The sequence below is a fragment of the Eumetopias jubatus genome, unplaced genomic scaffold, assembly GCF_037043125.1.
Source record: "Eumetopias jubatus isolate StellerSeaLion01/CBP00866 unplaced genomic scaffold, mEumJub1_p1.0 scaffold_14, whole genome shotgun sequence".
In the NCBI taxonomy this organism is placed as follows: domain Eukaryota; kingdom Metazoa; phylum Chordata; class Mammalia; order Carnivora; family Otariidae; genus Eumetopias; species Eumetopias jubatus.
Genome location: NW_028274820.1, coordinates 76,249,593 through 76,274,111, shown reverse-complemented (window position 1 = coordinate 76,274,111; position 24,519 = coordinate 76,249,593). Strand labels below are relative to the sequence as shown.

General features: G+C 35.8%; 1 protein-coding gene across 1 annotated transcript in view; it reads right to left on the bottom strand.

Moving 5' to 3' along the window:
* CFTR (CF transmembrane conductance regulator) overlaps positions 1-24,519 on the bottom strand; it is a 140,779-nt gene that overhangs the window by 55,779 nt on the left and 60,481 nt on the right. The window contains exons 12-18 of the mRNA XM_028104872.1: positions 17,951-18,045; positions 15,803-15,889; positions 13,122-13,848; positions 11,630-11,758; positions 3,875-3,912; positions 3,164-3,414; positions 1,582-1,661 (exon numbers count right to left, since the gene is read on the bottom strand). Coding sequence (XP_027960673.1) covers positions 1,582-1,661; positions 3,164-3,414; positions 3,875-3,912; positions 11,630-11,758; positions 13,122-13,848; positions 15,803-15,889; positions 17,951-18,045 — 1,407 coding nt within the window. The remainder of the gene's footprint in view (positions 1-1,581; positions 1,662-3,163; positions 3,415-3,874; positions 3,913-11,629; positions 11,759-13,121; positions 13,849-15,802; positions 15,890-17,950; positions 18,046-24,519) is intronic.

Here is a 24,519-nt window from a genome sequence, read left to right as displayed (position 1 = left end):
TGTGAGGCCCTCTTATAAATAAAATAGGGAAATTAAATAAATAAAAGAGCCCTGCCTAATTACTGGTGAAACCACAACTAATGAACTGCAACAACATTAGAAGTTATACAGAAACTATTCACATTGCTATAAGAGAAAGGATTTGAGAGCCATCACGTGTGTCTAAAAAGGGTTAATTCATAAAATAGAGATTTAAAAAATATTTCTCCCACAGGATTTCTGAAGCGAGCTTCACATTGATTCAGACAATAGTAAACTACAAAAGTAAAAAAAAAAAAAAATTATCAAGGGCCAACATTTGTGAATCCTTTTGCAATCATGTCAAGATATCCATGTTCCAGGTTGTACCTAACCAGTCAGTTACACTCCTAGAATGAGGAACAAATAAACTGCATTTAAAGAAAGACACGGGACATGGTCCTTCAAATGCATGACCCCAGAGCATCGGTTAAAGAATTCCAGCAGCAATTGCTGAGTTATATCTCTAAACAGAGCAACTGAAGGAAATCCAAAATACTATAGTTCACATGGAACAGTTAATGCGTTTAATTGTGCCAATCATTTCAGATGAGGCAAATGACAATCTGGTTTTTCTGCACCTGCCAATGTCAGTTGTGTATACACACAAATGTGGTAGCCTTTATTTTGTTTTACAGGTCCTCTCAAATAAAGTATTATTATGGGGGACAGGGGGAGGGTAGAGAATGAGTCATGACTCATCCTAAGATGGGCTGCAATGTTCCAACTGTCTCTCCAAGGAGATCACAGAGACTGTGGCATTTGCTTGACCTAAGCCACACGGGAAGCTGTTTTCAAGCCCGGTCCAATAGCCAAGGTCATTAACTCCTTGAGTTACAAACAACACTCCTTAAGTCCTGCCCCTCGTGGAGTCCTAATGTGCATCCCTTAGGTCACCTTCATCTCCATCTCCTCCTTTTCTTCTCATTCTCACCTCCAGTCAATCTCCACACCCCAGGGACACATGCTCAGAGCCAGGCTGCCCTGGTGGCTTCAGCTCTGTCACCCAGGGGCAGTCCTCACTAGTCCTGGATTTTTCTTTCCCCTCTCATCTGCTTGAAAATGTATCTGTACTTCTGTCGCTGTATTATGGTCCTTACTGTGAGGATGCTGGCTAGCTAATCTGAGTCAATGTGTTCCTGGATAAGATTGGTTGAAACTGTAGCCCATCAGGGAATAGCTCTTCATTTTTAACATCGGCCCTTTGGAGGTAGGGGACTTCCATCAAACAGTAATGCCAATGTCAAAGATGTCATACTTTGTGAACAGTGATTTGGGGAAAGATGGCCTATTATATCTTTTAAGCCATTCCCAAGTACACAGCTATTACATCTAAATGAGGAATTGCCTTACATTTGGATCAGGTAAACAGTTCTGACTTATCACTGAATTTACTAAATTTATGCCTATTTTGAAGACTTTTGATATTGACAAAATTCACACAATAGATAGGACTTCCACTCTCAAAAGAAAAATAAGCAAAACTTAACTTACCTCTTTTTCTAATTATTTTTAAAAGTATGACAAATGTAATGACACTTAATAATTCTTATTTTTACCAACCTGGATGAAGTCAAATATGGTAAGGGGCAGAAGATCATCCAAAATTGCTATATCTTTGGAGAATCTATTAAGAATTCCACCTATAATATAAAGGAAGATACGTTCCTCAAAAAACAGTAATCTTGAAGAGACATATCAATATTTGATCAATTTGGATCACAGCGGAAGCATTCAGAACTCAAATAAGAATTAGTATGTAATAAGATAAATAAGGACTTAGAAAAGTTTAGTGTTGTACAAAGATTCTAAGCAACTGTGCTCAAGTTATGTTCTCCTTTTAAACCTTCATAAAATGCAGATTGCTGTAAGATTCATCCTACTACTACCATCTCACACTTGCAAGCTTGAATTTAATGATAATTTACTGGATATGCTATCATCATTCCCTTACATCTGTATTCCATAATGTATGGCTCTCCCTCTCCTCTGATTTCTATACCTTTCTGACATACCTTTGCAGAACCCATGGCTACTTTTAATTTCTGCCTGCCTGTTATGTGGGCCTTCTTTGCCATGTTCTCTCTTTCCGCCCTCTTTACTGGCAATCTAAGCTTCAGCCTGCCTTCTGAATTCCAGACTCATGTTTATAAATCTGATAACGTTTTCCTCCAATGAAAAAAATTTATATATGGGCTGTTTACTATGTGCCAGGCATAATGCTAGGCACTGAGATAACAGGTGAATGAGCCTTGCTCCTTGCCCTTAAGGAATTCATTGTCTAGGGGCAGTTCAAGACACAATTAAATAAAACATAATACAGTACAAAGTGATATTGAATGTTATCATTCAACCCCCCCATTAACTGCATGATAAAGCCCAAAATTCTTAGTTTAATATTTAATGCTACCCCAAAGAAGTTCCCCATAATCTCTCATATTTACCTTTTTTGGTGGGAACATTTAAGTTTTACTCTCTTAGTAAATTTCAATCATATAATATAGTGTTTTCAATTACAGTCACCATGTTATAACTTAGTTCCTCAGACCCTATTTATCTTAAAGGTCAAGTATTTGCCCTTTTACCAACCTCTACAGTAGTGTAAAAATACTTTAAAAATATATTTGGGATTTATTACTCCACTTCCACATACACACATGTGCACACACACACACACACACAGAAAACAAAACCTTAGAACAAATTCATTTGATCATCTTTGAGCAGTTATATGAAACTAGATCATTCCACCCCATCAAAGACTTCATTAGTAAGAGAATTTTATATTTTCCTTGGTCACTTCAAATCTTCTCTTTTAAATAATACTGTATACTGGCAACAAGATAGCTGAAAAGGGGCTAGACCAAATATCTGAATGGAGAAGGACAACTCACCCAGAGGGCCTATTTTTGTTGCTACACTCCCATCAGCAACATAGTGTAACAAACCAAGCTATGCTAGTTAGCTAAGACAGAAACATGAGGCGCAGCAATGTCTGATAGCCTACAACATCTAAGAAACATGTACGTCAGTCAGAAGGAAGATGCCTCCATCAAAAGCCAACGCTGCTGCTAGAAAACCAACAAAATCATAGCACCTTTTGATTGTGGATCAGCATTATCATTTTGTATACCTAGTCAAATACCTGCTTTCAACGTGTTGAGGGTTGACATAGGTGCTTGAAGAACAGCACGTAACATTTTGTGGTGTAAAATTTTCGACACTGTGATTAGAGTATGCACCAGTGGTAAACCTCTGAAGAATCCCAGAGCAAGAAAAGTGTCAGCTACTCCCACATAAATATAAAAAACATAATATGCGCTGGTATTGGTGATAATCACTGCGTAACTGCTATTTATGCTCTGAGTACTATTCCCTTTGTCTTGAAAATTTTTCCTGCAAAGCAAAAAGAAATCATTATTTGGCAACCAAACTTTCCCACTGAATTTCCAATACATGTAGACAAAACTGAACTTGAGTCTGAAGATAAACAACATATTTCATTAGCATGAGTTATGCCTTTGATCTCAAGGACTTAACTATTGCAATGAAGTAGAGTATATTTTTTCACCATCGAAACAGATAAAATTGATGGTCACTAAGCAGTCAGAGAAAATACTAAATGTAAAATGCTCTTTTCAATATTTTTAATGCATTTAATGGAAACTAAACACTTTAGGGACTGGCAAACAGCTGCAGAAACTACCCACGCTCACAATTTAAAACAAAAGAACTTAATTTTCTATTTCTACAATACTTTAGGGAAATGAAGCACCATGGATATTATAATATTTAATAAGACCCATATAATCAATAGGAACAAAATATAATCTGCAATAGGACATGGAATACTCACATTTTAAGCACCCACAACGCAACCAAAGAAAGAGCCACCTGGAATAAAACAATACACATTTGATTTTTTCCAACATCTCTACCTATTCCTCCCATACCCGCCTCTAATACCTCCACAACCAAGAGCAAAATACACACAGTTTCATTTTCCTTTGCTTTGCTTTCCTGGGTCCAGCAGCTGCAATAATTGTTCTAAAAACCATTATTTGTGGTGAGAACATGTTAAGTTAATAGAATTCAAATTTTACTATATTAAATACTTTGCCATTTCTCTCCATCATTCAACAGGAACTATTCATGGAGCCTCGCAGAAGAGCTAAGACTACAGTTAAATGTTTTAAATAATAAACTTTGGGTTTCTTATGAAGAAATTAATATTAGCCTATTGGCAGATAATTTATTTAGTTAGTTGTCATAAATAATTTCATTTATTGCAATGGATGAGGGACTAATTTCCTATGAAACCAATTATTGGAAAAGATAATACTTGTGAAAATTAGTTAAAAGTCTCAACAGTGCATCCAAAATATTTAAAGAACTTATAAAACTCAACACTCCCAAAACAAATAATCTAATTTAAAAATGGGCAGGAAAAAAATTTTTTTTTTAAATTTAAAAAATTAAAATGGGCAGAACACATGAACAGACATACAGATGGCCAACAGACACATGAAAAGATGCTCATCATCACTTCTCATCAGGGAAATATAAATCAAAACCGCAATATCACCTCACACCTGTCAGAATAGCTAAAATAAAAAACACAAGAAACAACAGGTGTTGGTAAGGATGTGGAAAAAAAGGAAACTTCCTGCACTTTTGGGTAGAACGCAAATTAGTGCAGCCACTGTGGGAAACAGTATGGAGGTTCCTGAAAAAGTTAAAAATAGAACTATCCTATGATCCAACAATTGAACTACTGGGTATTTACCCAAAGAATACAAAAACACTGATTCAAAGGGATACATGTACCCATATGTTTATAGCAGCATGATATATAATGGCCAAGATATGGAAGCAGCCCAAGTATCCACCGATTGATGAATGGATAAAGAAGATGTCACACACACACACACACACACACACACACACACACACACACACACACACACGGTGGAATATTATTTAGCCATAAAAAAGAATGAAACCTTGCCATTTGCAATGACATGGATAGAGCTACAGAGTATAGTGCTAAGGGAAGTAAGTCAGAAAAAGAAAAATACCATATGATTTCACTCATTTGTGGAATTTAAGAAACAAAACAAATGAGCAAAGGGGAAAAAAAAAGAGAGAAACAAACCAAGAAACAGACTTAACTACAGAGAACGAACTGATGGTTACCAGAGGAGAGGTGGGTGCAGGGATGGGTGAAATAGATGATGGGGATTAAGGAGGGCACTTGTGATGAGCACTGGGTGATTAAAATAAAAACTTAAAAATAAATAAAAATTAGAAAAAGATTATTCATCCCCAAAAAAGTCTCAACAGTACAAAAATCCAGTTTATTATAAATTCAGTTTGTTATAAAGACAAAACATACACTTCAGGCTAAAACCTACACTACTAGTACTCTTCAGGCTTTCTCAAGGTAGAAGCTTTTGTCTAAGGGATAGTCTATACCATAACGGAAAAAATAAAATATTTTAACTACTGTTATATTTTTAGTTCCTTCAATATTTAAGAGATCTGCACTCAGTTCTATTTCAATTTGGTATTCTATTCTCCTAAACCCCATGGAGAGACAATCTTGTGTTAATGCCATCACAATTGTAATACTAGAAATGACTGTTATTATACAATTCTCCCAAAACTAACTTTACCAAAGAATCTAATAGAAAAAACAAGAAACTGTGAGTAAAATAATTTGAAAATTAACACAGCATAAAAATTAATAGAGAAGAAACAAATATGTTTGGTATAAGAAATCTCTAAGTGTTCTTTTACACTCAATTAAAGTAACAGTACTATATAAACATGCATAAAGAACATTTGGCATTAACTAAGAAACTACATTATGAAGTTCTGTATTTTATTATTTTTTTAAAGATTTTATTTATTTATCAGAGAGAGAGAGACAGGGGCAGGCAGAGGGAGAAGCAGGCTCCTTGCTCAGCAAGGAGCCCGACGTGGGACTCAATTCCAGGACCCTGGGATCATGACCTGAGCCGAAGGCAGACGCTTAACCAACTGAGCCACCCAGGCGTCCCCGAAGTTCTGTATTTTAAAGAGGTGTATAAGTTGTAGTTAAATTCACATACCAGGAGTATAATAATGAAAAATCTAATGTCATCATTCTCACTTTCCTACTTTTTTTATTGTATACATAGCCTCCATGCACTGTATTAGTAAAGAAGAAAAAAAAACAATTCCTGTTTCCTTGAAACTTAAGAAAATTCAAATTGACAAGAAACAAGGCAATAATCTGGCTATTTCAAAAGTCTGTGTTCCAGTATAAATGCTTTCCTATTTCCTAAGACTAATAAAAATCACTCAAGAACCTAGATAAGGGTATACTTCTAAGTCACTCTTTGGCTATTATAGTCCACCTTTGTTCCAATTAAAGGAGTGTCAATATTGCTGGCATTGCCAACATTCTCGGGATAAGAATAAATCCCCGAAACAAATATTTTATAATATTTACTAATGAACAATAACCAAAGCACTTTTCCAAAGAACTGGTCTAGTCAACGTAATATAAAGTTATTTCCTGGCTTTTGTGAATAGAGACCACTAGTAGGTAGAGACACAGAACTGCCAACCCAAACTACTTCTGTTGACTGGAACAAAAACACTTCCAAGGGCTTGATATAATATTAGTACAAATATATGGGGCATATAGGAACAATTGATTAAGGAAGTTCTACCATTTCATTTCAAAATGTTTCAAAGTTGTAAAGTTCATGCAGTTTATGATAGAGTGAGAGTCCTGGGTCATTAAAAGGGAAAAGCAAAAGGCCTTTATTTTTATTTTATTTTTTTAGGGTTTTAAACTTCAATCCATATCACCTAGAAAACAGTACAGTCTAAATCAGCCCTGTCCAAAAGAAATTTCTACAATAAAAATGTTCTATATCTGCATTGTTCAATATTGTTGCCACTTATCACATGGGACACTTGATCACTGGAAATGTGGCTACTATGTGTGACTGAGGAACTGAATTTTAAATTTGATTTTATTTTACTTAATTTCATTTAATTTATATGGTCATATATTGCTGGTGGCTACTGTATTGGACAGTGCATGCATAGATAATAATAATTATAGGGGTGTAGACAATATTACATATCCATGTAATAATCTGATGATTACATCTCTGCAACCAAAATCTGATGACGGCATCTCTAAGGACAGCTCCACGAATGACCAAGATGATGATTTATGAACTGTGCAAATGACCCCAAGATGAAAAAGAAGTAGCCAGTATTGGGGCATCTGGGTGGCTCAGTTGGTTGAGCATCTGACTGTTGATTTCAGCTCAGGTCATGATCTCAGGGGCATGGGATCAAGCCTGCCTTGGGCTCTGTGCTCAGTGAGGAGTCGGCTTGAGATTCTCTCTCTCCCTCTCCCTCTGCCCCTCCCCAACTCTCTCTCTCTCTCTCTCTGAAATAAATAAATAAATCTTTTAAAAAAAAAACACATTTGGAAAAGCAGATAACATGTCATGTAATGTAGGGTATAGTTAAAGAATCCAAAACAATTTATTCTACAAGTTTCTATATACACAGAATTCAGAGCTACCTCTTAAGTCACACAATGAGATCTGTATGTAAATGAATATCTATTAAAATACAACTGTTATTTTGAGTTTCCACCAAAGGAGCGCAGTATCATAAGTGTTCCGTTAACATTATAAACATAAGTGCATTAGTGCATTCCACCCATAAGTTCTGTTTTGTTCACTTTACACATGGCACACACCATATACACAGAATTGTGCCTGACACATTGAAAGAAATATGTGTTGAATGAGTAAACACAGACCCATGCTAAGTAAAGCTGCATTAAAAGGATGATTATTAATCAGTTACAACAGAAGTATTATGGAAGTATATTACATGTTTATTTTATTAGTAATATAAAGCTACCCAGAGCTTCCTTCTTAACAAAGAGAAGATAAATCATAAAAGAATAGGATACAGCAGTACTCTGACACATTTCTTAAAAATTACAGAATGAAAATACTAAACTTAGGATCTTGAGATACTCCAGCCAACAATACCCTCCGGTTGTTGTAAGAAGAAGCAGGAAACTGTCTCCTACTCTTCTTTGCATTTCTTCTCTACCTACTCAGTGATGTACTGCCAAGCAGAAGCACTGGAAAGCCCAACATTACAGAAATTTTACAGCCTTGGGGCACCTGGGTGGCTCAGTGGGTTAAGTGGCTGCCTACCCACTCAGATCATGATCCAAGGGTCCTGGGATGGAATCCAAGTTGGGCTCCCTGCTCATCAGGCAGTCTGCTTCTCCCTCTCCCTCTGCCCCTCCCCATCCTCCCTCTCATGCTCTCTCTCACTCTCTGCTTCTCTCTCTCTCTCAAGTAAATAAATAAAATCTTTAAAAAATAAAGAAATTTTATAGCCTATACCCTTGGTGCTGATACCGAAGAACTTATAGAAAATATTGCTTTGCAGTAGAAAAAATCATACAAATATATAAAGGTAGACTGACTCCCTTATCAAAATAACACATTAATGATATGGGGTAACATTTCATGCTTTGAAGAAATAAGAAAGGGAAGCGTATGGAACCTACTCTATAAAAATCACAAAATCTAACTGAATTATGGTGCCTATGAAAACTAAAAATGGATAAATTACTGTCATCAAGGAAAAATGTATCTTAACCTTTCTTCAGGCTTTCTGATCATGATGAGTATGAGGCTCTAAACAAGGTTTAAAAGAACTAAGTTATCTTCTGTGGTGAGTACCTGCACCATGATGCATACTGATGAGATATGTCAATCGTAATGAGAAAGGGGCACACTGGTATTAAGAAAGAAGCTTAATCTAAAAGAAAAACTGTATATTTTGATATTCAAAGAAGGTGACAGAATTGTGAATATCAGTGTTTAGCTATATAACTGTGCACATCATTAAAACAATTGCTATCCGTCTACTCTCACCAAGGTTTATTACTCAAAATTTTGATAGTTTATTGGCAATGCCCCTAGGATACTGGCCAAAAAGCCTCATCATAGTATATCACTTCTTGCCTAGAAAATGGCATTATCAATGTGTTTTGTCCTTTAAAAAGACATTTTTTTTGGCAATAACTGGGAGGGCTCCACTAATCATTTACATCCTCTCTTAAAATTTAGTTTCTAAACTAAAGACAAAGGAACACTGTCTTCTTGATTAAATGAGCTAGTAATATTGTATGCATGTGCAGCAGCTCAATGTTCAATCACTAATTAGTTAATTAATTATACACCATTTTGAAAGGAGCATAAATTCAACTCTACAGAGCTGGATAGGACAAAGATCCTGTAAATTAACATAAATCATTGCCATATTCAGATAGGACCATTTTTTCTTGTGTAACTCTATATACTGAGGACAATCAAGAAATGTGACCTTTCAGTGCAGAGATTTAAATCATTAACAGTTACGAAGGGCTGGTTTGAGATTAAACGTGGCAAAGGACTAGGTTTCATTCACATTAATGTTGGTCATTTGGCATGACTAGCAGAGATTAATGAGGTAAATTTAAAATACATTTCAAAGCAATTTTTATGACTCATGCAAGAGTGTCAAATTATCCAACCCCATATTTTTATTATAAAAGCGATTATTGAAACTTTCATTATATCTCAGTTATGGACTTGCTCACCTCAAACTATCTTGAGCTTTATAAAAATGGTAAGACATTAGGGGCATCAATGAGAACAGCAACTAGCATTGCTCACCATGTGCCAAGCCCCATATTAAGTGCTTTGCAGCCATTATGTGTCTTAACTCACAAACATGACCAAGGAAGTTGGTACTATTACAATCTCCATTTTGTAGATGAGGATATTGAGGCTCAGAGTGGTTGACTACCGTGCTCAGTTTCATAGTGTTAACAAGACAGACTGAAGTCACGGCCAAGTCTGTGTGATACCACAGTTGGTACTGTACTACACTACAGCTCACAGCCAACCTCCGTCGGGTGTCTTAATTTTCAAAAGAAGAGATATCACCAGAACTCAAGGATCAAATGGAAACTGATGGTTTATAGGTGAAATAGTATGTACAGCTTTTTGCTATATATATATATATATATATATACATATATATAATGTGTATATATATATATATATGCCTTTAGATGTTTAACACTATCTTAGCTGGTCAGGGAGAAGTGATGATATTCTATGTAGACCTCTCCACTGAGGTTAGAAACATCCCAACAATAGGAAAACACCTGTAGCTATAAGATTGGGTTTTGGTTACATATACATTTACACTGTCTCAGGCGAGGCAGTTCTTCACCTGGGTCATTTCTTCCCTGCAGGCAGTATGGGTCTTCATATTAGATTTAGCTTGTATATTAGGGAGCAACCAGAGGTGTCCCCTGGAATAAATATCTAGGGTAACTAGTCATTCACAGGCTGAATCCAATCCACATGTGTGTTTTGTTGAACCCACCTAGCGTTCATTTGTTTGTTTTTATTTAATCAACTATCTACATTTAAAAAATGGGAAGCCTTCACAGAAAAAAAAAATCTCAATAAACAAAAATACTTAGCAAAACTGATCCCAACTTCCCTCATGGCAAGTCCTTGGCTGGTGCCGAGTTTCCACTGGCCCCATTAGACAACTGGAGGGCAAATGCTCTCCATTCAGCCTCAAAGGCACTTCACCCACAGACATTCTCTGCCAGGCTCCTTTTAGCATTTTGGTGGCTGCTCCTCATCTAGAGAGAAACCTCATCCACCATCCAGCTTCAAGAACCTCTTACATTGTTGTGTACTGCACTTGCAGCCCTACTATGCTGTTTGCACTTCCCTCTCTTGTTTTATCTTGGTGATGTGATGTGACAAAGAGACCAAGATGGTGGCACCAAAGACAGACAAATTCTATAAGCAAGAGGGTGATGTGGATCTCTGAAATGATTGCTTAAAATGGTTACTAAGCCACTAATACATATTTATTTCAATTTGTGAAGACACAGTCATTTAAAGGTGGTGGTTCATTATTTGCATATTCAATAATGCACTATCTGTAGTCAAATGAACATAAAATTGAGTACAGAATAATTTTCACTGTTTAATTTCAATCCACATAAAGGCATTCTACTTAGAGGTTTTGAACCTCTCTACCAAAAGCTCTTGAAATAGATGATTTAAGTATATTTTATATGCTTTATATGAAACGGGAAAATAGCAAGAGAACTATATAAAACTATACCTATCATTATATAATGTAAAATTGTAAATATACACATATATTTATACCTATGTATAGATATATACACATTATATATGCATATATATGTATATATCCTTCCAAACTATTCTTTTTTTTTTTAAGATTTTATTTATTTGACAGAGAGAGACCCAGCGAGAGAGGGAACACAAGCAGGGGGAGTGGGAGAGGGAGAAGCAGGCTTCCTGCTGAGCAGAGAGCCCGATGTGGGACTCGATCCCAGGACCCTGGGATCATGACCTGAGCCGAAGGGAGACGCTTAATGACTGAGCCACCCAGGCGCCCCCTTCCAAACTATTCTTAATTTAACTTTAAATCACAGTAATACTTCACAACAGGAAATTCTTACCTCAGCCAGAAAAATAACTAAGCACCAAATTAGCACAAAAATTAAGCTCTTGTGGATAGTAACATATCGAAGGTATGTGTTCCATGTAGTCACTGGTGGTATGCTCTCCACATCATCAAAAAAGAACTCCTAACAAAAAGAATCATGGTTACTACAGGGAGACAACAGAGTTTCACATCACCATTGTGGTGTTATTTTGAATGAATGTGTGGAAATAAAGGAACACTGGTATTCGAAGCTAAATGAGTTCCAACAAATACGAACCATTATGAATGACATGTGTGATGTCGCTCCATAGCCAGTATAATGTCCACTGGAGCAACACAGCTTTTTGAAAAGTGAGAAATGCTGTAATTTTTCAAAATTCTGGAAGTAAATCCCTGATGATACAGTAGTATTGATTTTGGACAATTTTTGCCATTTTAATGTAACAGCATCACACCTTTTATCAAATAAATAGTACCATCAAGTTGAAGTTGCCTAGAACTCTCCTTGATTTAACCCATTTCTTCAGGGGTCCATGGACAAATACAGTTTGGAATTTCGCTGGCTACAGAGGTCTGCCAAGAGACAGGAAGGCCAGCTGCTGTTTGTATGTTCCTCAGGAGCTGGGATTATCTCTTTCCAGATATGACATAAGTTATATAATTCTAATCTTTAGTATATTTCCCTGGCTGTCTTTATTTGTCCTTTGGTGGATGCGTTTCCAAAATTTGAAAAAGAGCAAGCCCAGATATTCCCAAGGGAAAAGATACTTTTGTTTCTTATGAAGTCAACAAAATTCATAAAAGAAGCCCCAGAAAGTCAAAGACGAGGTTCTATGAAATTGGAATATAGCACACTGATTCGATGTAAAGATTAATATAGAAGACTTTCTATCTGAAGATTGGCCCTAGTATACACTGAGTTTCATATACCTTCGTTAAGAGAAACCTGTCCAGAGAGCCACCTTATAAAGCCAATTTAAAAGATAAAAAGAAGCCCACACAAATTCAGGTTAAGACTGATGTATAAACCAGAATCTGAGTTAGTCCTGTCAAGAGACTAGATGCTTATATACCTTACTTAGGCTACCTCCATACCAAATACTTCTTGGCCTTTAAATAACTGAAGCTGTTATTTGTTTATATATTTATTATTATTATATATCCACTTCTTTCCACAGAGGTTTTAAGGTGGTAATAAAGCAGATTTATAATAATTTACAATTTATATAATTTATAATAATGATTATCACTGGCCCACTCAAGGACCCAACACTAGCCCCTTCAATACATTTTATGGGAAGAGATATATCCATTGCCAAAGGAAATAGTTTATTCTTGTACATTTTGAAGTTGCTTACATAATTTATGGACTCTGGACTTTCTGAATCTTAAAATAATCCTCATCTTCAGCTCATAATTTGAATAAGTTTTATATCACATTATATACTGCATTTCACTCAGCTGCACTCTGTGACAAACACAAAACCACTGATCATTTTACATACCTTTAAATCTTCTTCATTAATTTCTTCACTTATTTCCAAGGCACTATCTTGAGATAACCGTCTGGAATATATATCCATTTCAGTTAAGTTTGCCTGAGGGGCCAGTGACATTTTTCGGGTGGATGCAGCTGTCCTTCGGTGAAAGCTTTGACCTTGGTTTCCTGGGGAGCACGTCATCAGATTCAGAACAGACTGCCTTCGTTGTCTTTGAAACGTGGGGCCAGTGTTGATCATGTTGCTTCGAGGCAGGATGGCCTCTCCTTGCTCAACATCAGGAAATAAGGACAGCCTTCTCTCTAAGGGCTCATCGGAATTTTCTTCAATGCCATTCATTTGTAATGGAGTCTTTTGTACAATTGAAAATTTTCTGATAGAATTGATTGGATTAAGAATAGAGTTCTTCCTTTTTTCAACAAACTCTCCAGTCTGTTTAAAAGATTGCTTTTTTGTTTCATTCCAGGAGACAGCTGCATCTCCTTCTAAAGAGAAACGCCGTAAAGTCTCAGTTATGATTGAATTTCTTCTTTCTGCACTAAACTGGTCAAAAGAATCATATCCCATGAGCTTTGAGCTGAAGTCAGGCCGTAGACTTTGTAATTCAGAAAATGTTCCATAAAAATAGCAGCTACCTTCATGTAAAATTAATATTTTGTCAGCTTTCTTTAAATGTTCCATTTTAGAAGTGACCAAAATCCTAGTTTTGTTAGCCATCAATTTACAGACACAGCTTTAAGAATATAAAAAGATATAAATAAGATATCAACTATATAAACGTTATTACAAGTCTTTGTATTGCATTTTAACATTTTATTAATGTATTCTTATATAAAATGTCTATCATACAGTCACTATTATACTTAAAATAATTCTACAAGTAAATAACAGTAATTAATTTGGTGCCTCTTGAATTATTATAGCAGGAAATATATTACTAAATTATTAGAGTATGCTATATCATAAAGTTGAGTGTTAACAGATCTAGAGTGAAATTAAATATCTGATATTAAATAAATGTTGTATTTGAGCAAATTGGTTACCCTGGGGGTCTTGGTTTGTTCATCCAGAAAATGAAAGAATTGTTAGATAACCTTTAAAGATCCCTGGGGGTCTATATTTCTGTGTCCTTTAAAAATGTCAGAGCTTTCTCATTCTTTACATTTCCTATTAATTTCCTTTTACATTTTTAAGTTGGCTACGAATTTAGTTCTCAAGAGCTTATACTAAGACTACTCCGATTTGTTTAAAAAAATAAATAAATAAACCTGAGAACTGAATAATAAATTTGACCCTCCTCTAATAAAATTTCCTTTTAGTTTAAAAGTAAATCCTGGGGTGCCTGGGTGGCTCAGTTGGTTAAGCGACTGCCTTCGGCTCAGGTCATGATCCTGGAGTCCCGGGATCGAGTCCCGCATTGGGCTCCCTGCTCGGTGAGGAGCCTGCTTCTCCCTCTGACCCTCTTCCCCTCTCATGTACTCTCTCTCCCATTCTCGCTCTCTCAAATAAATAAATCTTTAAAAAAATAAATAAATAAATAAAAATAAAAAAAATAAAAATAAAAGTAAATCCTGACTAGAACCATCTAAGGAGACCAATTTCTTTTAAACATTAAGATATATATTGTATAGGAAGAGGCATCATTCTAGGGGCACCTAGGTGGCTCAGTCAGTTAAGCATTTGCCTTCAGATCAGGTCATGATCTCGGGGTCCTGGGATCTAGCCCTGCTTTGGGCTCCCTGCTCAGTGGGGAGTCTGCTTCTCCCTCTCCTCCTGCCCCTCCCCGCCATGCTCATGCTAGCTCTCTCTCTCAATTAAATAAATAAAATCTGAAGGAAGAACGGAAGGCAGGGAGGGAGGGAGGGAAAGAAAGAGGCATCATTCTAGATTATACTTTAACATACTAATTTGGCTAACAAAGTTTATATTAATAAGAAGTTACTTATCACACTCTTAGGATTATAAAACTCTTAGGTATTAAATTTAAATTCTAGGAAAGGTGCTTCTAGGGGTAATGCAACCATTTTATACACACACACACACCTCTACATCCTTATTGCTTAAAACATCTTTATTTTAGAAGAGTATTATAGTAATTCTCCTAATAAACTACTTTATAGTTCATGAAATCATTTTGAAACTGAAATCAAGTCATATAACAAACTGCTCCTCTTAGGAATTTTACATACATTGAGCCCTAGTGGGGGCGCCCGTGAAATGTATATCCCCAGTTTTGTGTGACTAAGGAAGAAGTTCTGTAGGCGGTTATCAAGGTAGATGAATAGTCTGAGCAGTCACCTGCATTAAAACATTCAGCTTGTTTAGTTTCTTAAGAAATATCCTCTCTAACACAGAAAAGTAAAAACGTTAAGTACAATAACCAATTCAAATAATATATGCCACAAGGTAATAATACTGCAAAAACTATATAGATAGTGATTGTTATCACAATAAAATGGAAGAAACTGGTTTACCATGAGGTAATCAGAAAAGGTTTTAATGGAAGTGATCTTGAATTTTGACTGTGAAGGGAAGATCAGATTTGAGTGAGTGCTATGTCTCTTTGTGCCACAGTGAGTCACAACGGTGGCCATAATTCTCAAGGGTAAAATGCAGTCTCTGATGGGTGTACAGTTGTTCCTTCTCGCCTTTTAGCATGAGCATTATAAATTATTCAAAGAACATACCTTTCAAATATTTCTTTTTCTGTTAAAACATCCAGGTATCCAAAAGGAGAGTCTAGTAGGTATAAATCAGCATCTTTATATACTGCTCTAAAAAGAAAATGGATATTAAATTAGATTTTTTTAAACATTTCCTGTCATTTAGTGGAGACAATTCTAAATGAGAAGCGAAAAGGTAGGTCATAAATGATTTTTATGGTTTTCACAATATCCAAGAATGACTGAATGTAAGTGGCATAAACTAGCAGAAGTTAAACTGAATCACACCATACCATACAACTTAAAATACTGCCTTAAAAAAAAAAGAAAATTTTTAATAGTAGTATCTGTTCAGAGTCAAGCACCATGCTATGTGCTGGGAATACAATGGCAAAAATGACACAGTCCCTGCCCTCAAAGATCTTGCACATTGGTGGGAAAGCAAAGAAGAAAACAGACTGTTTCAGTGCGGTAAAATGTCAGAGACCACAACTAAATAGCAGCACTACATAAGAAAAACATTTTAATGTTTTTCGGTGTTGACCACTACCAGCAAATTGTTGTGGCTGTAATATTACTATTGCATTTTGTTCCACAGAGTTTCAGTCTCTGTACCATATTTACAAGAATTCCACACAAGTGAAGGATAAATAATTCTCAACAAAAATGGACACCCATATCAGTTTTACTTTTTAAGTTAAAAAAAAATTTTGAGGAAGTAAAATCTTCATCAAATTGATCTGAGAACAGATGAAGATATAGTCCCATATTAATGGAAATGAGATTAAATCTTCACAACATTTAATTTTTCAGGTGTGGCTGTTAGTGACACTACCCCTATCCCACACATAGAATTCAGTGTTTACGTATAATTCTTGGTACTTTCTATAAAAATTGTATTCAATCAGCTTATAACAGAGAAGTAATTTTAAAAAAAAATCAGAAATGGCAAAAAGACAAAGTGAAATCTAAAAGAACTTTTGCAGTGTAAATTATTTTTGAAGATAACATGCAAGAGCTAGATAAAAGACCCCATCAAAATGTACCCTCACCGTCTTTGCTCCCCACTACTAAGTTCTTACTTCTCTCTCTCTCCTTCACATCTATGACCACAGTTTCTCAAGAAATGGAAATAGTACATTCACCATCTAAAACTGGGCAACATATGACACATTCCAATCAGAATAAGAATAAATAAGGAGCCAACATATCAATAAGTCAATGTGATTTCTTGTTAACGACCTTGGCAACACAGTAAGAATCCTATTCAAATAAAATTGGAGGAACAATTGACTTCTCATATTACCAATAATTTTTTAAACTGAAAGTTACAGTTTAACCACAAAGTTTTCTTCTTGACACAACTTAACTTTACATGCTTCTCTTTGACAGCTCAAAATGCTTAGACTAAGAATGTCTCTACCAGGGGCACCTGGGTGGCTCAGTTGTTAAGCGTCTGCCTTCGGCTCAGGTCATGGTCCCAGGGTCCCGGGGTTAAGCCCTGCATCGGGCTCCCTGCTCCACGGGGAGCCTGCTTCTCCCTCCCCCACTCCTCCTGCTTGTGTTCCCTCTCTCACTGTGTCTCTGTCAAATAAATAAATAAAATCTTTAAAAAAAAAAAAAAGAATGTCTCTACCAAGGGACTTCACTGTCCCCGCAATGTTAGATGTGCTTGTTCTATTTATTTTTCCCTGAAGATTACAGACTTGAAGCCAAGCGACATCATTTGCCTCACTATTTTTGTTATGAACATTACTAATTATGTTGAAAATTTGAAAATATATGTTTATGGAAACCAAGAAGGAGAAACAGAAGGTTAAAGCAGGCGAGTGCATTGTGGGGTGGGGAGAATTGGGGGGCCCTATGATAGATACTTTTTTCCTTGTGCTATGCAGAATCCCAGAGTTTTTTACTTGTACTAAATCATACCATAAGGCAAACAAATATACAGATGCCAAAGAGCATGCAATTTGAAAAAGCCATCACCTTCATCAAATTTGAATACTAAATCATTATCTATAGTTCCTAAAAGTGATTCTCAACCTGCTAATAATAAAACCCCGGGCATTTTTCAATTTCAGAAACAGAATATAAAAAAAGAGAAATGTCTATAATTTTTACATGCTTGATATTTACAACAAATGCTCGCTGAACCAATAATCAGATATTCACCTTGCTAAGGAAATTCTTGCTCGCTGCCCTCCACTCAGTGTGATTCCACCTTCTCCAAGGACAATATTGTCCTTCTCTGCAAACTTGGAAATGTCCTGTTATCAAAAAGAGGAAGTTAGAGAGGAATTGTTAATATGTTTCTGAACTTGAAAGGTACATTTTCCTTCAGATGTAATCATATATCAGCCTGTGGCTCTAACCATATAGCCGAAATTTAAAACACCACATCTCAATTATTTCAAATCCACTTTAATTGGGCAGAACATGGCTGAAATTTTAGAAATAAATTTTTCTTTAGTTTTTAGGATGTCCTTCATGACCGCGAAATAAAAATTGGAGAAGTCAAAAGGTAAACTAAATGTACATGTATGGGTATGTAAACGTGTGTATATTATCCAGAGGTCTGCCGTTACCTTCCAATTTAAACTCACTCTTTTAAAAGGAAATCTCCAAACATAAATAAACCTCCTAACAAGAAAAACTAAAAGAATACTATTCACATCCCCTACAGTACCTAAGCATATTGAATCGGTGACCAAGGATACAAGGCAATTCCTTTCCATACTTCTCTCATCCACCTACCACAGTCTTCTTCCCCATCCATCCTCAGCGCCTCAATCCTAAGTCTTCTGTCATCTACTCTGCCTCTCCTGTCACCACTGTCCACACGGGTCATAACATCCTTACTGCCAGTTAGTGAACTCCATGCAACACCCATGCCAGGCATTGTAAAAGAAGATTAGAATTTATAAGAAATAGTCCTTGACTCCTGGTCATTGTTAAGTCTAATTTGGAAGATAAGCCCTAGTCTTGGAGAATGCTAAATAAAACCCCAATGAGTTAATTAATTCTTTTAATCTAAGTTACAAAGCAGTACACAATTAATTGGGAAATTAATTGTACAGACAATTGTACAGACAACAGAAGTGTCTTATAATAGAAAACGCCAGAAGGCTTTCTGGAAGAAATGAGGTTCGCCTGAGACATGAAGAATGAGTTAGACAGGTAGCACTCTCCCTTTAGTTCAAAAAGGCTGTTCAACCTGTGCTCCTCTCATCCCCAAACATCTACTCTTCTCTTTTGTTACCACCTTCTTCTCTCTCCCTCTACTAAAACAAACAAAGAAACAAAACCACTTCCATACTATTTCTCCTTTTTCTTTCACAATCCAGAAGCAACCTACCCTCTCTCCTTGACCTACCACCACCATTTTCAATATTTAAATTGTCAAAATGGTTACTTCTGTTATTCATTGGTTTCTGTTGTCCACCTTATGAAAGTTAAATAGAACTTCCTATACGACACTCTAAACTCACAAAGCAGGTAAAGGAACAAATATTCATTTATATTAAAAACTATTTGGCAGCTCCTGGAAGTTAGAACCCTGCTAGCCACTGCCCCCAATGCACTGTTAATGTCAATCCTCCTGACATAGGGGGGCCAGAGGTCTGAGATAAAAAAAACATTAACACGTTGGAGGACATGCAGTAGGACTCAGTAGAGTTGGCCACACAGGCATCGGAGATGGATCACATAGAGACGTCACCGACAGCCAGCAGCCCTGCAGGTAAGGAAGACCTTGGTGGTTGAGACGTAGCAAACCAAGTGCTTCATTTCCTTCTACTCAACTAAATGATTTTTTTCAACCCATGAGCCAAACCACATATCTAGGATTCTATCCAAATACAAGGACTGTAGCTGAATTCCACCCTCCAGAGTCTAAAATCTGTAGCCTCACTGAAAAAGCACCTCAGTCCTTAGGTTTTTCCTGAGCTGGTGGATGAAGCACATCCTCTGTACTTGGTTTAGAGCAATGAACAAGAAAGCTCGCATGTTTATTTCTCTCCTACACCACACTGACTTTCCCAAATCCCATTCTCTTTTAAAAAAATAAATCTTTTAGAGTGAAAAAAATAAAGAATAGTTTGCCTTAGGTGAATGTATTGCGTGCAGGCTTTTATAAAGGAGGCAAATTTTCTAACACATTATTATAAAGCCAGATGGTGCTGGAATTATTAGAGTTTTCATTTCCCCAGATTTTAATTCAACACCATACTAGTTAATCAGTTAAAAGCTTTTAATATTTTTAAAATTTAGAAATAGCAGTAGTTATGTTGATGGTATGATTATGACATAGTTACACCTAGGAAATAGATTATGAATTTAGAGGATACAAAATCCTAGACCAATACAAACATTTAATAAAGATTTGTGGAATGAAGGAAGGGTGGGTAACCAAACATGAAGCAACAAAGAAAGGGGTGCATATAAGAAAAGGAAATGAAGAAAAGTGTACAGAGTAGAGAAAGAAAATGGGAAAGGAATAGTGTCAAAGTAGATATCTTTAGAAAAGAGCAAGAAGATATTGGCAGAATAAAAGAGACAAGAAAAGTGAAGGGGAAAATAAGAAATAATAGAAGATCATGAATGAACATTTCCACATTCCCTACTGAATTTAAATGTCCAAGGAGCACAGATGCAATTTTATGACATTAATTTTTTTAAGGCAATAAATAAGAGGCTCTTCCAGCCAAATTTCTCTCATTTGTCTTTGTGTGTTACAGATATTAACAACTTTTTCTGCTATTTGTTTTCACTTTGTTTATACCATGTGACAATGCAAAATTTTCATTTTCGTGAAGTCAATATATCTATCCAAATTCCTATATTGGTTAAAAAATACTACTCTACTTTCAGGTTGTTCATGTAATATCCTAGATTTTCTCTTAAAATGTTTATTATTATTATAAAATTAAAAAAATATTCAAGGTACAATTTTTTTTTTGTACAATGGTGTAGGAATCTAACCTTCTTTCCTTTCAGTTGGATAGCAGACACGATTTATTAAATAATTTTCCTCTGAATTTAAATATCATCTACTAAAAGAGACTTCTCATATTTTCTAAGACCTATTTCTGGGCTCTCTGGTTCCTCTGATCCATTTCCTATTCTTATACTCATACTCTGCTGTTTTTTTGGTTTTGGTCTTTTAATGGTATTAAGTATGATTTAATATGACAAAGCACAATTCTTATTCATAAATCTTTTGGCTCTTTTTGTTCATTAAGTCTTCTATATAATAACAATATCAGCAACACCAAAAGTAATAGTAATAGTAGCTAATGTACACTGAGGGCTTACTATGTGTCACATACCCTTTTAAGCACTTTACATGTATTAACTTTTCAAAATATTCAAAACAGCCTTATCCTCATTTTAAATATGAAGAAATTAAAAGTTAGAAAAGATAAATATAATTCCAAAATAGCACAGGTAGTTTGGAGCCAGGATCCAAACCAAGGCAGATCTTGTTTTAGATCCTTCAGTAAGAGTTTACTTCATATATTTCCTATATACTTCCTGTTAGACTTATGCCTATTCTTTATTTATTTTTATTTTATTATTTTAGAGTGAGAGAGGGAGAGCATATACACGTGTGCACAGTGGGGAGGGGCAGAGGGAGAGGGAAAGAGGGGAATCTTAATCAGGCTCCACACCCAGCATGGAGCCATATGCGGGGCTCAATCTCACAACCCTAGATCATGACCTGAGCCGAAATCAAGAGTTGGACCCTCAACCAACTGAGCCACCCAGGCACCCCATCCCTAATATTTTTAAACTGAGATATAATTGACATATAAAATTTTATTAGTTTCAGGTGTACAACATGATTTGATATATGTATATATTGCAAAATGATTCGCACAATAAATTTAGTTAACATCTATCAAGTCACACGGTTACAAATTTATTTTTCTTGTGAAAAGAACTTACAAGATTTGCTCTCTTAGTAATCTTCCAATATATACTACAGTATTGTTAACTAATGGTCACCTTGCTGTACACTACATCCCCAGGACTTATTTACCCTAAAACTGGAAGTCTGTACTTTTTGATCACCTTCATCCATTTCATCCTCTCACACCCACCCCCCGCCCCATCCCTGTTTCTGGCAACCACCAATCTGTTTGCTGTATCTATGAGTTCAGGTTTTTTAAGATTCCACATGTAAGTGAGATCATACAGTATTTGTCTTTTTCTGTCTCATTTATTTCACTTAGCATAATATCTTCTAGGTCCATTCGTGTTGTCGCAAACAGAAAGATTTCATGTTTTTTATGGTTGGATAATGTTCCATTATATGTATGTGTAGGTAGGTGGAGATAGATAGATAGATAAAATATCTTCTTTTTCCATTCATCTGTTGATGGGCACTTAGGTTGTTTCCATATGTTGGCTATTCTAAATAACGCTGGAATGGACATGGGGGTACAGATATATTTTCAGGATAGTGACTTTCCTTCTTTTGGTTAAATACCCAGAAGTACAATTGATAGGTCATGTGGTAGTAAAATTTTTAATTATTTTAATTTAAGTTTCCCACAGTGGCTGCACCAATTTACATTCCCACCAGTACCCCTCAGTATTTTATTGTTTATTGTTTTATGCTATTATGAATTGAATAGCTTTCCATTTTTTTTAATTAAAGATTTTTATTTATTTATTTATTTGTCAGAGAGAAAGGCAGAGAGCACAAGCAGGGGGAGCTGCAGGCAGAGAGGGAGAAGCAGGCTTCCCGCTGAGCAAGGAGCTGGATGCAGGACTCGATCCCAGGACCCTGGCATCATGACCTGAGCTGAAGGCAGCCACTTAACCAACTGAGCCACCCAGGCATCCCTCCATTTTTATTTCTCGATGACTGTTGCTAGCATAAAGAAAAGCTAGTTATTGTTGTATGCTTATCTATCATCCAGCCATCTTATTGTACTCCCTTAATAATTCTAAAAGACTTTGTTTTCTGTTTGTTTGCTCTTTGCTAGAACCTCTTTGGGTTTTCTTTGTATAAACAATTTTTTCACAAACATTTAATATTGCCCCTATTTTAAGACAAATGACATTAATTTTTCACCATTTAAAATCCTGTCTACTTTAGGATGTTGGGGTAAAAAAAGTTACTGTATTTATGAAGTTTCCTTCTACTTCTATTTTTACTTTAAATTTTATTATAAATGACTGCTGAATTTTATGTACACTTTTAGCATCTACTGACCCTGCTATATGGTTTCCTTCTTATCAGTATAACAAATTATACTGTATTTAAAGATTTCTTTATATTGCAATACAAGCACCCTTGTAGTTCTATCATAAATCTTGCTTGGTCATATTTTATCATTTCTTATACCATGTTGGAATCTATTTATTAATATTTTACCTGATAACATTTTATTTGAATATCTGTATCATTAGTATGATTAGCTATAGTTTTATTTTTATGTTATTTTTCAGATTTTGGTACTAAGACTATTCTGGCTCTAGAAAAATGGGAGAAAAGAGAACCCTTGGGCGCCTGGGTGGCTCAGTTGGTTAAGCGACTGCCTTCAGCTCAGGTCATGATCCTGGAGTCCCGGGATCGAGTCCCGCATCGGGCTCCCTGCTCAGCGGGGAGTCTGCTTCTCCCTCTGACCCTCTCCCCTCTCGTGCTCTCTATCTCTCATTCTCTCTCTCTCAAATAAACAAAATCTTAAAAAAAAAAAAAAAAGAAAAGACAACCCTTGTGCACTGCAGGAATACAAAAAGTGAAAGAAGTCAGAGAAAGGCAAGCACCTTATGATCTCATTTATATGTGGAATCAAAAAAAAAAAGGCAAATGAACGAACAAAACAGAAACAGATTCACAGAGAACAAACTGGTAGTTGCTAGAGGGGAGAGGGACGGGGGATGGGCAAAATAGGGGAAGTGGGATAAAAGGTATAAACTCTAAGGCACAGGGATATAATGTGCAGTATAGGGAATAAAGTTAATAGTATATAACGACTTTGTATGGTGACAGATGGTAGCTAGATTTATCATGGTGATCACTTCATAATACATATAAATGTTGAATCAATATGCTGTATACCAGAAACTAATATAATATTGTATGTCTACTACACTTCAATTTTTAAGAAAAGAAAACTAGTTGAAGAGTTTTCCATCTTTTTCTCTGGTTTGGTATAGTTTAAATAATAGAGGAAGTATATGTTACTTAAGGGTGAGATACAATTCAATTATAAAATCATCTAATGATAGTGTCTTTTGAACTAGTAGACATTAAACCAGCTTTAGAATGGTAATATGTCTATTCAAGTCCTTTTGTGCTTTGAAATAAATTTTGATTACTTGCTAGTAAATCATCCAGTTTCTGTGGGTGAGGAAATTTTTTTTAGGTTTTTAATTTTGGATAGTAGCTGTGATAACCTCTGGTTAGATGTACCATACTTAAAAAAAAAAGAAAGAAAATGGCATTTTATACACCATTAAAATGCTGTTGAGGAAAGCATTGCTAGAAGATAAAAAATCTTGTCTAACACTTAAGACATATTCAGTTTCCTATTAGTTTAGATCCCCTCCAAGTAATTTTGAAGATCTCTTCTTCTAAGCTAAGACAGAATTAAACATTTAATGATTTTATTAGGGGAAATACTGGTGTATAAGGAAACAGGGAAGAGGGCAGGGAAAGCTGGGAGATATGTCAGACCTTAATGCAAGTCCAACCCCCAAGTGAAGGAGAGAAGGACAGAAGGTTGGAT